Source organism: Nerophis lumbriciformis, linkage group LG26, assembly GCF_033978685.3.
Source record: "Nerophis lumbriciformis linkage group LG26, RoL_Nlum_v2.1, whole genome shotgun sequence".
Classification (NCBI taxonomy): Eukaryota; Metazoa; Chordata; class Actinopteri; order Syngnathiformes; family Syngnathidae; genus Nerophis; species Nerophis lumbriciformis.
The window spans coordinates 4,379,069-4,393,782 of NC_084573.2; the positions used below are offsets into that span (position 1 = coordinate 4,379,069).

At 30.8% G+C, this 14,714-nt stretch overlaps 1 protein-coding gene across 1 annotated transcript; it reads left to right on the forward strand.

Moving 5' to 3' along the window:
- The first annotated feature begins 452 nt into the window (after positions 1-452).
- LOC133623596 (enhancer of rudimentary homolog) lies at positions 453-14,482 on the forward strand. The gene is made up of 4 exons (XM_061986817.2): positions 453-550; positions 8,412-8,499; positions 14,105-14,225; positions 14,296-14,482. Exons 1-4 carry the CDS (start codon positions 548-550, stop codon positions 14,396-14,398), a joined length of 315 nt encoding a protein of 104 aa, XP_061842801.1. The 5' UTR covers positions 453-547; the 3' UTR covers positions 14,399-14,482.
- Positions 14,483-14,714: the final 232 nt, after the last annotated feature.

A 14,714-nucleotide genomic window follows, 5' to 3' on the forward strand; every position in this document is an offset into this window, starting at 1 on the left:
TTTCGGGAGAGGCGCTGAATTTCGGGAGTCTCCCGGAAAATCCGGGAGGGTTGGCAAGTATGATTAACGTGGACAAGTTGAAAAACTTATTGGGGTGTTACCATTAAGTGGTCAATTGTACGGAATATGTACTGTACTGTGCAATCTACTAATAAAAGTTTCAATCAAAATTCAATCAAAAAATAGTTTTCTACCTGCCAACTGTCAGCTTAGGCTGCTCGCCGGCTCCTCATCACCACTTCAAGATGGCGGCCCAATTTCTCGCGTCACAGCAGCCAATGCTGCGTATAAGATGTCTGTGGCACCTACGACTACGATATAATGTTCACATAAAATATCCTTAAATAAACGGTAAAAACACAAGAAAAAACAATTCTTGATTTAAATATCGAGCAAAATCTAATTTCTAAAAACAATTGGAATCATTAAATTTGACCTCTTCACATTGTACTTCCGGTGTCACAAGGTCAAGTCGTGTTTAAGACGCAGACGGTTTGAAGTTACGAAGAAAACTCCCAACAAAGCGAGCGGAAACTACATTTAAAGCATGGTAGGTGCGCCGCGCTTAGAGAACGCTCCTTTCTAAATGTTAAACTGATGTTTTTATTATCGTTTTACCGATTTCAATGAATGTGACTCGCGAAACTTGATAGCAGTCCGCTAATGTTAGCATAAACATGTTAGCATAAACATGTGGTGTGTTTAGCTGAATAAACACCACATATAGAACTACACATACATATTGTTATCATTTCATTACGCTTTTGTTTGTAATTTGCAAAACACGCCGTTAAATTGTCAGCTACCATGAGTGGATTAACGTGGACCCCGAGTTAAACAAGTTGAAAAACTTGTTACCATTTAGTGGTCAATTGTACGGAATATGTACTTACTGTGTAATCTACTAATAAATATGTACTTACTGTGCAATCTACTCATAAATATGTACTTACTGTGTAATCTACTCATAAATATGTACTTACTGTGTAATCTACTCATACATATGTACTTACTGTGTAATCAACTAATAAATATGTACTGTATGTACTGTGTAATCTACTAATAAATATGTACTTACTTTGTAATCTACTAATAAATATGTACTTACTGTGTAATCTACTAATAAATATGTACTGTACTGTGCCATCTAGTAATAACAGTTGCAATCAATCAAAGCTATCTTTGAATCTCAGTAAAACCAAGATAATGCTATTTGGTAACAGTAGATGAGAAAGTCACACACAAATACAAATAGACTGAATAGAAATTGAAAGAGTAAATGAAACCAAATGTCTAGGTTTATAATGATTGATGATAAATTGAACTGGAAATCTCATGTAAAAAATATACAACATAAAGTAGCAAGAAACACGTCAATAATGAATAAAGCAAAACATATACTAAGTTACTACTTTTTTGGTTTGTTGTATAGGCGAGGGCGGACCTACGTCACTTCCGCCTGCCAATCCCCTAGCAACCGGTCGCCATATTGAATTCGTTGAAAACAAACCAGCTCACAGCGAACACAGCATTGACAGAAAAGGCATTTAACGAGGTTTCACGGCATTTTAAACTGTTCTAAATGGCGTATGATTATGTAAATATTAAATATTTGAATATTTTTACGGAAATAAGTTGTATGTCTTTGTTTTGAAAATGTAAAATGGACAAGTTTACTTTTATTTTCAGAATAAGTAAATAGTATATAATAAAATAGTTGTACCGGGGGTGGGGAGCTGGTTGTACTTGTTTCTCTCGCGAGATCTGGAAGAGAGAGCTGCTTTATGTTTCTCTCGCGAGATCTGACAACACTGCAGGATAAAGCAAGATGGCGTCTGACGGTGAAGACGTTATGGGCGAGGGCGGACCTACGTCACTTCCGCCCTCCAATCCCCTAGCAACGCGGTCGCCATATTGAATTCGTTGAAAACAAACCAGCTCACAGCGAACACAGCATTGACAGAAAAGGCATTTAACGAGGTTTCACGGCATTTTAAACTGTTCTAAATGGCGTATGATTATGTAAATAGTCTTTCCAGTGAGGCTAGGTTAAGATACGAGTTAAAATGTTCTGTAGTTGGATTAAACGACTGCCCTTACCGCCTTCCAGCAGATGCGTGGACTGATAATCCTACACAATGGCCGGACATGGAATTTGGAAATCTTTATGTCTACCTCACAAGCGCACCAGGTCGGTTGTTAGCTTCGGTTGTTATATAACGAATAAATCACATAAAAATTGAGATATTTGAGGGCTACAACTACAAGTAATGTTTGATTACAACAAAGGAGACTTGCAGACAGCATTTTACGACTGTCTTGAAAAGTTGATTAAATGGCAACATGAAAATTATAGGGTTTATTGGTTTTTAAAAACCCAACCGTTAAGTGCAAATTTAAATGAAACCGGTTTTCGAAAATAGCCTTTATACCGTATGTTATTGTTGTGCAACAACGACAACTTCAGCTGTCGAACGTTATTCAGTAAAAATTCAACGGGTTCAACATTAGCATGGACGGTATAGCCAAGTTGTGGTTAAGAAGGTGGATTTTTGTTCCTTATATTTACCAGAAACGAAGTGATCCGAACACACGACCCGGGATTTTGGGGGACTCCAGCGAGAACCGTCCTCGTTTTCCCGGTGTAAAGCTGCGAGCCATTTGTCTCGTCTCTGTGGGCTTTTAGCACGCTTTGGCAGAACAAAATACGACCTTTGTTTCCCCTGTTTCCAGTTGTGGTTTGCACAACCAAAAACAACACAGTTTTTTGGCATTTTGGAGGCAGAATGACGGGTTTAATCAGCGCAGGTCGACAGGTTAAAGAGTAATGGCGACGGTTTGTTTTCAACGCCAGTCAGGTTGCTATGGCTCGAAGAACCCGTATGTAGCTCAGTTGCCCGGATGTCGGCCCTGCCCTATATACGAAGTTACTACTTTTTTGGATGGTTGTATATACTAAATTACTACTTTTTTGGTTTGTTGTATATACTAAATTACTACTTTTTTGGTTTGTTGTATATACTAAATTACTACTTTTTTGGTTTGTTGTATATACCAAATTACTACTTTTTTGGTTTGGTGTATATACTAAATTACTACTTTTTTGGTTTGTTGTATATACCAAATTACTACTTTTTTGGTTTGTTGTATATACTAAGTTACTACTTTTTTGGTTTGTTGTATATACTAAATTACTACTTTTTTGGTTTGTTGTATATACTAAATTACTACTTTTTTGGTTTGTTGTATATACTAAGTTACTACTTTTTTGGTTTGTTGTATATACTAAGTTACTACTTTTTTGGTTTGCTGTATATACCAAGTTACTACTTTTTTGGTTTGTTGTATATACTAAATTACTTTTTTTTTTCTACAAATATTTGACATTTTTCCACAATATATTTGACTTTAGCCGTGTAAAACCTGTACATCTTTTTCTAATAACCTATAACTTTTTTTTTTCCACAATATTGCATTTTTCCTAATATATTTGTCTTTAATATTGTATCAATCAATGCAATCTATCAATGTTTATTTATATAGCCCTAAATCACAAGTGTCTCAAAGGGCTGCACAAGCCACAACGGCATCCTCGGTACAGAGCCCACATAAGGGCAAGGGAAAACTCACCCCAGTGGGACGTCGATATTGTAAAATTACACTTTTTTTTCAGAAAATTACAAACAATTCTTGTACCACATCTTTTTCACTCAATATTGCAACTTTTCATCCTCCCAAAAATATAACTTTTTCCACAATATATATTTGACTTTAATCATGTAAAATTGCATATTTTTTTCTTGTAAATGTTATCTTTTTTCAAAAAAAAATATTCTGGCATAATTATTGTGCAAGGAGAACTTTTTCCTGAATAAAAAAATGAAATTTTTCCCATGCGTCCTTTTCTTTAAAAATATTAACCTATAACTTTTTTCACAATATTGCATTTTTCCTAATATATTTGTCCTTAATATTGTACAATTACATAATTGTCTTGTAAAATAACATTTCTCAGAAACTTATTACAAATTCTTATAGGGCAACTTTTTCCTCCCCAAAAATATAATGCCTTTTTCCAAAATATTCCAACATAATTGTGCAATAAGAACTTTTTCTCACAATATTAATTGTTTTCTAAATAATAAAAATATTGCCTTTAATATTGTAAAATTACATAATTTTTCTTTTCTGAAATACATTTTTTTCTCAGAAGATTACTAAAAATTCTTATGACAGTTTTTTTCTCACAATATATTTGACTTTAATCATGTAAAATAGCATTTTTTTTCTTGTAAATGTTATCTTTTTTTCCTCAAAATATTCTGACAATTATTGTACAATGAGAACTTTTTTCCTCACAATATTACACTAACTTTTTTTCGAAATAAAAAAATGACAATTTTCCTAATAAATTTGAATTTAATATTGTAAAATTACATAATTGTTGTCTTGGGAAATATCTTTTTTTTTTTTTTTTTATTATTAAAAATGATTGTATGGCGGGTTTTTTCTCACAATATTACAACTTACCACCCACAAAACAATTGTCTTTTTCCACAATACATTTGATTTTCATCATGTAAAATTTTTCTTGTAAATGTTGTCTTTTTTTCTTAAAATATTCCAACCTAATTATTGTACAATGAGAAATTATTAAAAACTTTTTTCTAAAAAAAGAAAATTCCTCATATGTTTGACCTTAATATTGTAAAATTGCATACTTTGTCTTGTAAAGTAACACTTTTTTCTCAGAAAATTACAAACAATTCTTGTACCACATCTTTTTCACTCAATATTGCAACCTTTCACCCCCTCAAAAATATAACTTTTTCCACAATATATATTTGACTTTAATCATGTAAAATGGCATATGTTTTTCTTGTATATGTTATCTTTTTTCTAAAAAAAAATATTCTGACATAATTATTGTGCAAGGAGAACTTCTTCCTAAATAAAAAAATGAAATTTGTCCCATACATCCTTTTCTTTAAAAATATTAACCTATAACTTTTTTTTCACAATATTGCATTTTTCCTAATATATTGGTCCTTAATATTGTAAAATTACATAATTGTTGTCTTGTAAAATAACATTTGTCAGAAACTTATTACAAATTCTTATATGGCAACTTTTTCCTCCCCAAAAATATAATGCCTTTTTCCAAAATATTCCAACATAATTGTGCAATAAGAACTTTTTCTCACAATATTAATTTTTTTCTAAATAATAAAAATATTGCCTTTAATATTGTAAAATTACATAATTTTTCTTTTCTGAAATACATTTTTTTCTCAGAAGATTACTAAAAATTCTTATGACAGTTTTTTTCTCACAATATATTTGACTTTAATCATGTAAAATAGCATTTTTTTTTCTTGTAAATGTTATCTTTTTTTCTCAAAATATTCTGACAATTATTGTACAATGAGAACTTTTTTCCTCACAATATTACACTAACTTTTTTTCGAAATAAAAAAATGACAGTTTTCCTAATAAATTTGATTGTAATATTGTAAAATTACATAATTGTTGTCTTGGGAAATATCTTTTTTCTGAAAATATTCTGACAATTATTGTACAATGAGAACTTTTTTTCCTCACAATATTACACTAACTTTTTTTTCGAAATAAAAAAAAAAGACAGTTTTTCTAATAAATTTGATTGTAATATTGTAAAATTACATAATTGTTGTCTTGGGAAATATCTTTTTTTTTTTCAAAAAATTATTAAAAATGATTGTATGACGGGTTTTTTCTCACAATATTACAACTTACCACCCACAAAACAATTGTCTTTTTCCACAATAAATTTGATTTTCATCATGTAAAATTATTCTTGTAAATGTTGTCTTTTTTTCTTAAAATATTCCAACCTAATTATTGTACAATGAGAAATTATTAAAAACTTTTTTCTAAAAAAAGAAAATTCTTGTATGACAGTTTTTTCTCACAATATTGCAACTTTTTCCCCCAAATATATTCGACTTTAATCATGTAAATTGGCATCATTTTTTCTCAATATATTCTGACAATTATTGTACGATGAAAACCTTTTTTCTAGATAAATGACATGTTTCCTAATGTTTGACTTTAATATTGTAAAATTACATATTTTTTGTCCTGTAAAATTAAAAAAATTCCCTCACAAATTTTTCAAATTTTCTTTCATTTTTTTACCCCAAAAATGTAGGACTTTTTCCACAATATATTTGACTTTAAACATGTAAAATGGCATATTTTTTTCTTGTAAATGTTATCTTTTTTCTCAAAATATTCTGACAATTATTATACAATGAGAACTTTTTTCCTCACAATATTACACTAACTTTTTTTCGAAATAATAAAATTACAGTTTTCCTAATAAATTTGTTTGTAATATTGTAAAATTACATAATTGTTGTCTTGGGAAATATCTTTTTTCTCAAAATATTCTGACAATTATTGTACAATGAGAACTTTTTTTCCTCACAATATTACACTAACTTTTTTTTTCGAAATAAAAAAATGACAGTTTTCCTAATACATTTGATTGTAATATTGTAAAATTACATAATTGTTGTCTTGGGAAATATCTTCTTTTTTTAATTATTAAAAATGATTGTATGACGTTTTTTTTCTCACAATATTACAACTTACCACCCACAAAACAATTGTCTTTTTCCACAATACATTTGATTTTCATCATGTAAAATTTTTTCTTTCTTTTTAAAAAAAAAATATTCCAACCTAATTATTGTACAATGAGAAATTATTAAAAACTTTTTTCTAAAAAAAAAAGAAAATTCTTGTATGACAGTTTTTTCTCACAATATTGCAACTTTTTTTCCCAAATATATTCGACTTTAATCATGTAAATTGGCATAATTTTTTCTCAATATATTCCGACAATTATTGTACGATGAAAACCTTTTTTCTAGATAAATGACATGTTTCCTAATGTTTGTCTTTAATATTGTAAAATTACATATTTTTTGTCCTGTAAAATAAAAAAAATTCCCTCACAAATTTTTCAAATTTTCTTTCATTTTTTTACCCCAAAAATGTAGGAATTTTTCCACAATATATTTGACTTTAAACATGTAAAATGGCAATTTTTTTTTTCAAAAAAACTTTTTTCTTAAAATATTTATCCACAATTCTTGTAAAACATTTTTTCCTCACAATATTGCAGGGTTTACTTTAAAGTATTTTTATTGTAGTTTGACTTCTGAATAAAGATTTGCTTTCAATCACTTTTTTACCATTTTTGGCGTTCACTTTTTCTTCGTTTTGGCAGCCAGAATGTGGGTTTCTGTTTAGGATGACAAAAACAATCATTGAAGACTTCATTAAATGTATACATCTTTTAATTAGTCACAACTATATTGTTTTGGAGACTGATGCATGTTTTGATAGGTCCTTGAAAAGAAAAATCAGGTTCTTTTTTAACCATTTTTGGCGTTTCCTTTTTCTTCGTTTTGGCAGCCAAACTTTATTTGAAATAAAAAGTAGGACATTTCCCACAATATATTTGACTTGAATCATGTGAAATGGCATAGTTAAAAAAAATAAAGTTTTTCTCAAAATATATTTTTTTCAAATATTTCCTCAAAATTCTTGTAAAACATTTTCCCTCACAATATTTCAGGGTTTTCTTTGGGGGAGGAGAGTTGTTTCACTAAATATTTGACTTTAATCCTATGAATATTACTAAAAAATATTTTTCGCCAAGTTTTTCTCACAATGTAAAAAATATGAAAATGAATTAGCGTCTTCTACATAATGTGCTCATTGTAATTTAGGCCACAACTTTGTGAATCCATTCAAGTAGGTCAAAATGGCTAACTTTTATATTTTTTCTCAAAATATTCCGACATAATTATTGTACAATAATAACCTTTTTTCTAGATAAATGACATTTTTCCTAATATATTTGACTTTAATATTGTAAACTTACATAATTATCTAAACTTTTTTCTAAAAAAAGAAAATTCCTCATATATTTGACCTTAACATTGTAAAATTGCATACTTTGTCTTGTAAAGTAACACTTTTTTCTCAGAAAATTACAAACAGTTCTTGTACCACATCTTTTTTACTCAATTTTGCAACTTATCACCCCCTCCCCATATATATTTGACTTTTTTTTTTTTTGGACAAGTTTTACCCACAATATTCCCACTTTAAAAAAAAAAAAAGTCTCTTTTGTAGCGAGACACCAGAACAAAGTGCTAAAGTGACAAAGGAGATGGCAGCAGAGGCAGAGTTAAGAATAAATGGCACATACCTTTGGGAGTTGTGTAGTCAATAAAGCGATTATTTGGCCTACCACTAGATGGAGCCACAGTCTGAGAGTCAAGACAATAAAAAAGCCATTTCTGAATGAAGATGTCAGTGAAAAATGACAAGTGGTCTTGTCCATGTTTGAATAGTCACACACCATCCTGCTGGTGCAGCCCACCAAGAGGCCGGAGGGACGCACGTACGCCGACTATGAATCTGTCAACGAGTGCATGGAAGGTGAGCTCTCCGTCAATCTCTTCTTTAGTGTTTGCTTGTGCACTTTTTTCTTCTACATTGTCCAATGACAGAGGTAACATTCAACAATAGCCACTGGGGACCAAAATGTGCTACTTTTGTGTTTGTTGGGGCTGCAGTATTTTGAGAAAAAAACCTAATTGCCATTTTTCTCTGCAAGATTGCCATGTAGAGTTGTGATTGTTCTATTTTATACATAAAAAGGGCGAACACAGCGAGTGAAGGAAGACGTGTTACTTTTAGACTGTCAATCAACACACTCTTGTATCACATTATTAGAGCAGGGGTGTGGAACTTGTTTTCATGGAGGGCCACATCGCAGTCAGAGGGCCACTTGTAACAGTGAATGTAAGAATATAAAAGTATCATTATATTATTGCCTTTGCGTTTGGTTTTTTGATGATAACTTGCTTTGAAATGGCAAGTCAAGGTGAATTGACATACTGTATATATACCGTATTTTCCGCACTATTAGCCGCACCTAAAAACCACAAATTTACTCAAAAGCTGACAGTGCGGCTTATAACCCGGTGCGCTTTATATATGGATTAATATTAAGATTCATTTTCATAAAGTTTAGGTCTCGCAACTACGGTAAACAGCCGCCATCTTTTTTCCCCGTAGAAGAGGAAGTGCTTCTTCTTCTACGGCAAGCAACCGCCAAGGTAAGCACCCGCCCCCATAGAAGAGGAAGCGCTTCTTCTTCTACTGTAAGCAACCACCCGCCCGCGTAGAAGAAGAAGAAGCGCGCGGATATTACGTTTCATTTCCTTTGTGTGTTTACATCTGTAAAGACCACAAAATGGCTCCTACTAAGCGACAGGTTTCCGGTTCATGAAAAGACGCAATCTCTCCATCCGCACACGGACTACTATTTCACAGCAACTGCCTAAAGACTTTCAAGAAAAGCTGGCTACTTTCCGTGCATATTGTCAAAACAAGATAGCTGAAAAAAAGATCCGGCCAGAGAACATTATCAACATGGACGAGGTTCCACTGACTTTTGATATTCCTGTGAACCGCACTGTGGATACAACGGGAGCACGTACGGTGAATATTCGCACCACAGGGAATGAGAAGTCATCCTTCACTGTGGTTCTAGCTCGCCATGCTAATGGCCAGAAACTTCCACCCATGGTGATATTCAAAAGGAAGACCTTGCCAAAAGAGACCTTTCCAGCCGGCGTCATCATAAAAGCTAACTCGAAGGGATGGATGGATGAAGAAAAGATGAGCGAGTGGTTAAGGTAAGTTTACGCGAAGAGGCCGGGTGGCTTTTTTCACGCAGCTCCGTCCATGTTGATATACGACTCCATGCGCGCCCACATCACGCTGGTTTTTAATATATTATTAAAGTTTGACTGACCTATCTGACTGTTTTTTTGACATTCCTTTAGCGCAGTTAGATGCGGCTTACAACATGGGGCGGCTTATAGGTGGACAAAGTTTTGAAATATGCCGTTCATTGAAGGCGCGGCTTATAACCCAGGGCGGCTTATGGTGCGGAAAATACGGTATACATATTCATAAAAAATATTTTTCGTCAAGTTTTTCTCACAATGTAAAAAATATCAAAATGTTCTACATAATGTGCTCATTGTAAACAAAACATTGTGAATCTTTTCAAGTAGGTCTAATCTTTTTACTTGTAACTTTGATCTTTTTTCTCAAAATATTCTGACATAATTATTGTACAATAAGAACCTTTTTTCAAGATAAATGACATTTTTTTCTAATATATTTGACTTTAATATTGTAAAATTACATAATTTTTGTCCTGAAAAATAGGAATGTTTTCCCTCAGAAAATTATAAAAATTGCTCGTCCGACAACTTTTCTCACAACTTTGAACTTTTTCTCAAAACATTTTTAGGGCTTTTTCCACAATATATTTGACTTTAATCATGTAAAATTGCATATTTTTTTCTTGTCATTTTTATCTTTTTACTCAAAATATTCTGACATAATTATTGTAGAATAAGAACTTTTTTTCAAGATAAATGACATTTTTTCTAATATATTTGACTTTAATATTGTAAAATTACATAATTTTTGTCCAGAAAAATAGGAATGTTTTCCCTCAGAAAATTATAAAAATTGCTTGTTCGACAACTTTTCTCACAACTTTGAACTTTTTCTCAAAACATTTTTAGGGCTTTTTCCACAATATATTTGACTTTAATCATTTAAAATGGCATATTTTTTTCTTGTCATTTTAATCTTTTTACTCAAAATATTCTGACATAATTATTGTAGAATAAGAACCTTTTTTCTAGATAAATTAAAATTTTCCTAATATATTTGACTTTAATATTGTAAAATTACATAATTTTTGTCCTGAAAAGTAAGAATGTTTTCCCTCAGAAAATTATACAAATTGCTTGTCCGACAACTTTTCTCACAACATTGAACTTTTTTTTTTTATAAATGTGGGACTTTTTCCACAATTTTTTACTTTAATCATGTAAGATGGCATAATTTTCACTGGTAATTTATCTTTTTACTCAAAATATTCTGACAATTAGTACAATGAGAACTAAATAAAACTATACATGTTTTCCTAACATATTTGACTTTAATATTGCAAATTACATAATGTTTGTCTTGGGAAATAACTTTTTTCAGAAAATTGTGAAAAAAACTATTGTATGACAGCTTTTCTCACAATATTGCACCCCCCCCCCCCCCAAAAAATAATGCCTTTTTCCAAAATATTGCAACATAATTGTGCAATAAGAACTTCTTCTCACAATATTCCTTTTTTTCTAAATAAAAATATCGCCTTTAATATTATAAAATTACATAATTTTTCTTTTGTGAAAACTTTTTCTCGGAAGATTATTAAAATTCTTATACGACAGTTTTTTCTCACAATAGTGCAACTTTTTCCACAATATGTTAGACTTCAGTCATGTAATTTGTTTGTGTAATTGTTATATTTTTCCTCAAAATATTCTGACATAATTATTGTACAATGAGAATGTTTCCTTTAGGACATTTTTCCTAATATATTTGACTTCAATATTGTAAAATTACACAATTGTTGTCTTGTAAAATAATTTCCTCAGTAAATAAAAAAATATTGTATGACAGCTTTTTCTCACAATATTGCAACTTTTATTTAAAAAACAACAACAAACTTTTCCACAATATATTTGACTTTAATCATGTAAAATGGCATCATTTTTTCTTGTAATTTTTGTCTTTTTTGTCAAAATATTCTGACATAATTATTGTACAATAAGAACCTTTTTTCTAGATAAATGACATTTTTTCTAATATATTTGACTTTAATATTGTAAAATTATTCTTATTTTTCAGGACAAACATTATGTTTTCCCTAAGAAAAATTATACAAATTGCTTGTCCGACAACTTTTCTCACATTGAAGGTTTTTTTTTTTTTAATTTAGGACTTTTTCCACAATATTTGACTTTAATCAAGTAAAATGGCATAATTTGTTCTTGTAATTTTTATCTTTTTACTCAAAATATTCCGACATAATCATAAGAACCTTTTTCTAGATAAATGAAATTTTTCCTAAAATATTTGACTTTAATATTGTAAAATTACATAATTTTTGTACTGAAAAATAACAATGTTTCCCTCAGAAAAATGATAAAAAATTGCTTGTCCGACAACTTTTCTCACATTGAACGTTTAAAAAAAAAAAAATGTAGGACTTTTTCCACAATATATTTGACTTTAATCTTGTAAAATGGCATATTTTTTTCTTGGAACTTTTATTTTTTTTGTCTCGAAGTATTCCAACATAATTATTGTACAACGAGAACCTTTTTTCTAGATAAATGACATTTTTCCTAATATATTTGACTTTAATATTGTAAAATTACATAATTTTTGTCCTGAAAAATAAGAATGTTTTCCCTCAGAAAATTATTAAAAAATTGCTTGTCCGACAACTTTTCTCACAACATTGAACTTTAAAAAAAAATAAAAATTTTTTAGGACTTTTTCCACAATATATTTGACTTTAATCATGTAAAATTGCATTATTTTTTTCTTGTAATTTTTATCTTTTTTCTCAAAATATTCTGACAATTATTGTACAATAAGAACCTTTTTTCTGGATAAATGAAATTTTTCCTAAAATATTTGACTTTAATATTGTAAAATTACATAGTTTTTGTACTGAAAAATAAGAATGTTTCCCTCAGAAAAATGATAAAAAATTGCTTGTCCGACAACTTTTACTCCAAAAAAATGTAGGACTTTTTCCACAATAAATTTGACTTTAATCATGTAAAATGGCAATTTTTTTCTTGGAACTTTTTTTTTTCCTCTTAAAAATATTCCAACATAATTATTGTACAATAAGAAACTTTTTTTCTAGATAAATGACATTTTTTTGAATATATTTGACTTTAATATTGTAAAATTACATCATTTTTGTCCTGAAAAAGAATGTTTTCCCTCTACAAATTGCTTGTCCGACAACTTTTCTCACATTTAATAAAAAAAAAAAAATGTAGGACTTTTTCCACAATATATTTGACTTTTCCACAATATATTTGACTTTAATCATGTAAAATGGAATAATTTTTTCTGGTAATTTTTATCTTTTTTCTCAAAATATTCTGACATAATATTGTGCAATGAGAACTGTTTCATAAATAAAATAAAAACATTTCCTAATATATTTGACTTTAATCATGTAAAATGGCATAATTTTTTCTTGTACATTTGATCTTTTTTCTGAAAATATTCTGACATAATTATTGTACAATGAGAACTTCTTGTCATATTACACTAACTTTTTTTCTAAATAAAATACACATTTTCCTAATATATTTGACTTTAATATTGTAAGTTACATAATTTTTGTCTTGGGAAATAACTTTTTTTTTTCAGAAAATTGTGAAAAAAAACCTATTGTGACAGTTTTTCTCACAATATTGCAACTTTTATTTAAAAAAAAAAAAGCAAAGCTTTTTTCCACAACATATTTGACTTTAATCATGTAAAATGGCATAATTTTTCCTTGTACATTTGAACTTTTTTCTCAAAATATTCTGACATAATTATTGTATGATGAGAACTTCTTGTCAATATATTACACTAACTTTTTTTCTAAATAAAACTATTTTTACAAACTATCATAAGCTATATTAGGGTTGTACGGTACACGGGTACTAGTATAGTACCGCGCTACTAATGAATCATATTCGGTACTATACCGCCTCTAAAAAGTAGCGGTCCCCACCCCTCCGTCGTCATGACATTGCTGCTTTAACGAGCAGAGGAGCATGTTCGGCAGCGCACAATCAGGGAGTACCAGTTGTAGTTTTCATCAACAAATTTGGAGGTGTTGAAGTCGCCGTGTAAAATTGCTAATGCTAACCAATCGCAAAGCCAATGTATATTAGCATCGAGCTAGCACATTTTTGTAAAAGCGGAGCCTTGCTTTACGTACTTTGGAGCAGTTTTTTTTTGAGTCGGAGTCTTTGTTTGCGTTGACAATGGCGACGTTACCTCGAGGTAGTTGGGGACAGTTTGCTCTCAGTGCTGCTGGAGTGACATTTAGCCTGGCTGGCCAACGAGGCAAACATGACGGTGTGGCACTCAGGTGTGTGCAAGATGTACGAGGAGCATTTGAAGAGGATGAACCCCAACAGCCCGTCCATAACGTACGACATCAGCCAGCTCTTCGACTTCATCGACGACCTGTCCGACCTCAGCTGCCTGGTGTAAGCGCCGCCGCCACGTCGCCATAGAAACCCCTCGCCCAAGATGATAACATCCCCCCTCCTCCCGCAGGTATCGCACCGACACGCAGACGTACCAACCGTACAACAAGGACTGGATCAAGGAGAAGATCTACGTGCTGCTACGCCGGCAGGCCCAGCAGGCGGCAAACTGAAGGGGGCGCTCTTTTTTTTTTTTTTATTACTTTAAAGTATTTTTATTGTAGTTTGACTTCTGAATAAAGATTTGCTTTCAATCACTTTTTTTTTTTTTACCATTTTTGGTGTTCACTTTTTCTTCGTTTTGGCAGCCAGGATGTGGGTTTCTGTTTAGGATGACAAAAACAATCATTGAAGACTTCATTAAACGTATACATCTTTTAATTAGTCACACATTCCACCCTCAACTATATTGTTTTGGAGACTGATGCATGTTTTGATAGGTCCTTGAAAAGAAAAATCTTTTTTTTTTACCATTTTTGGCGTTGACTT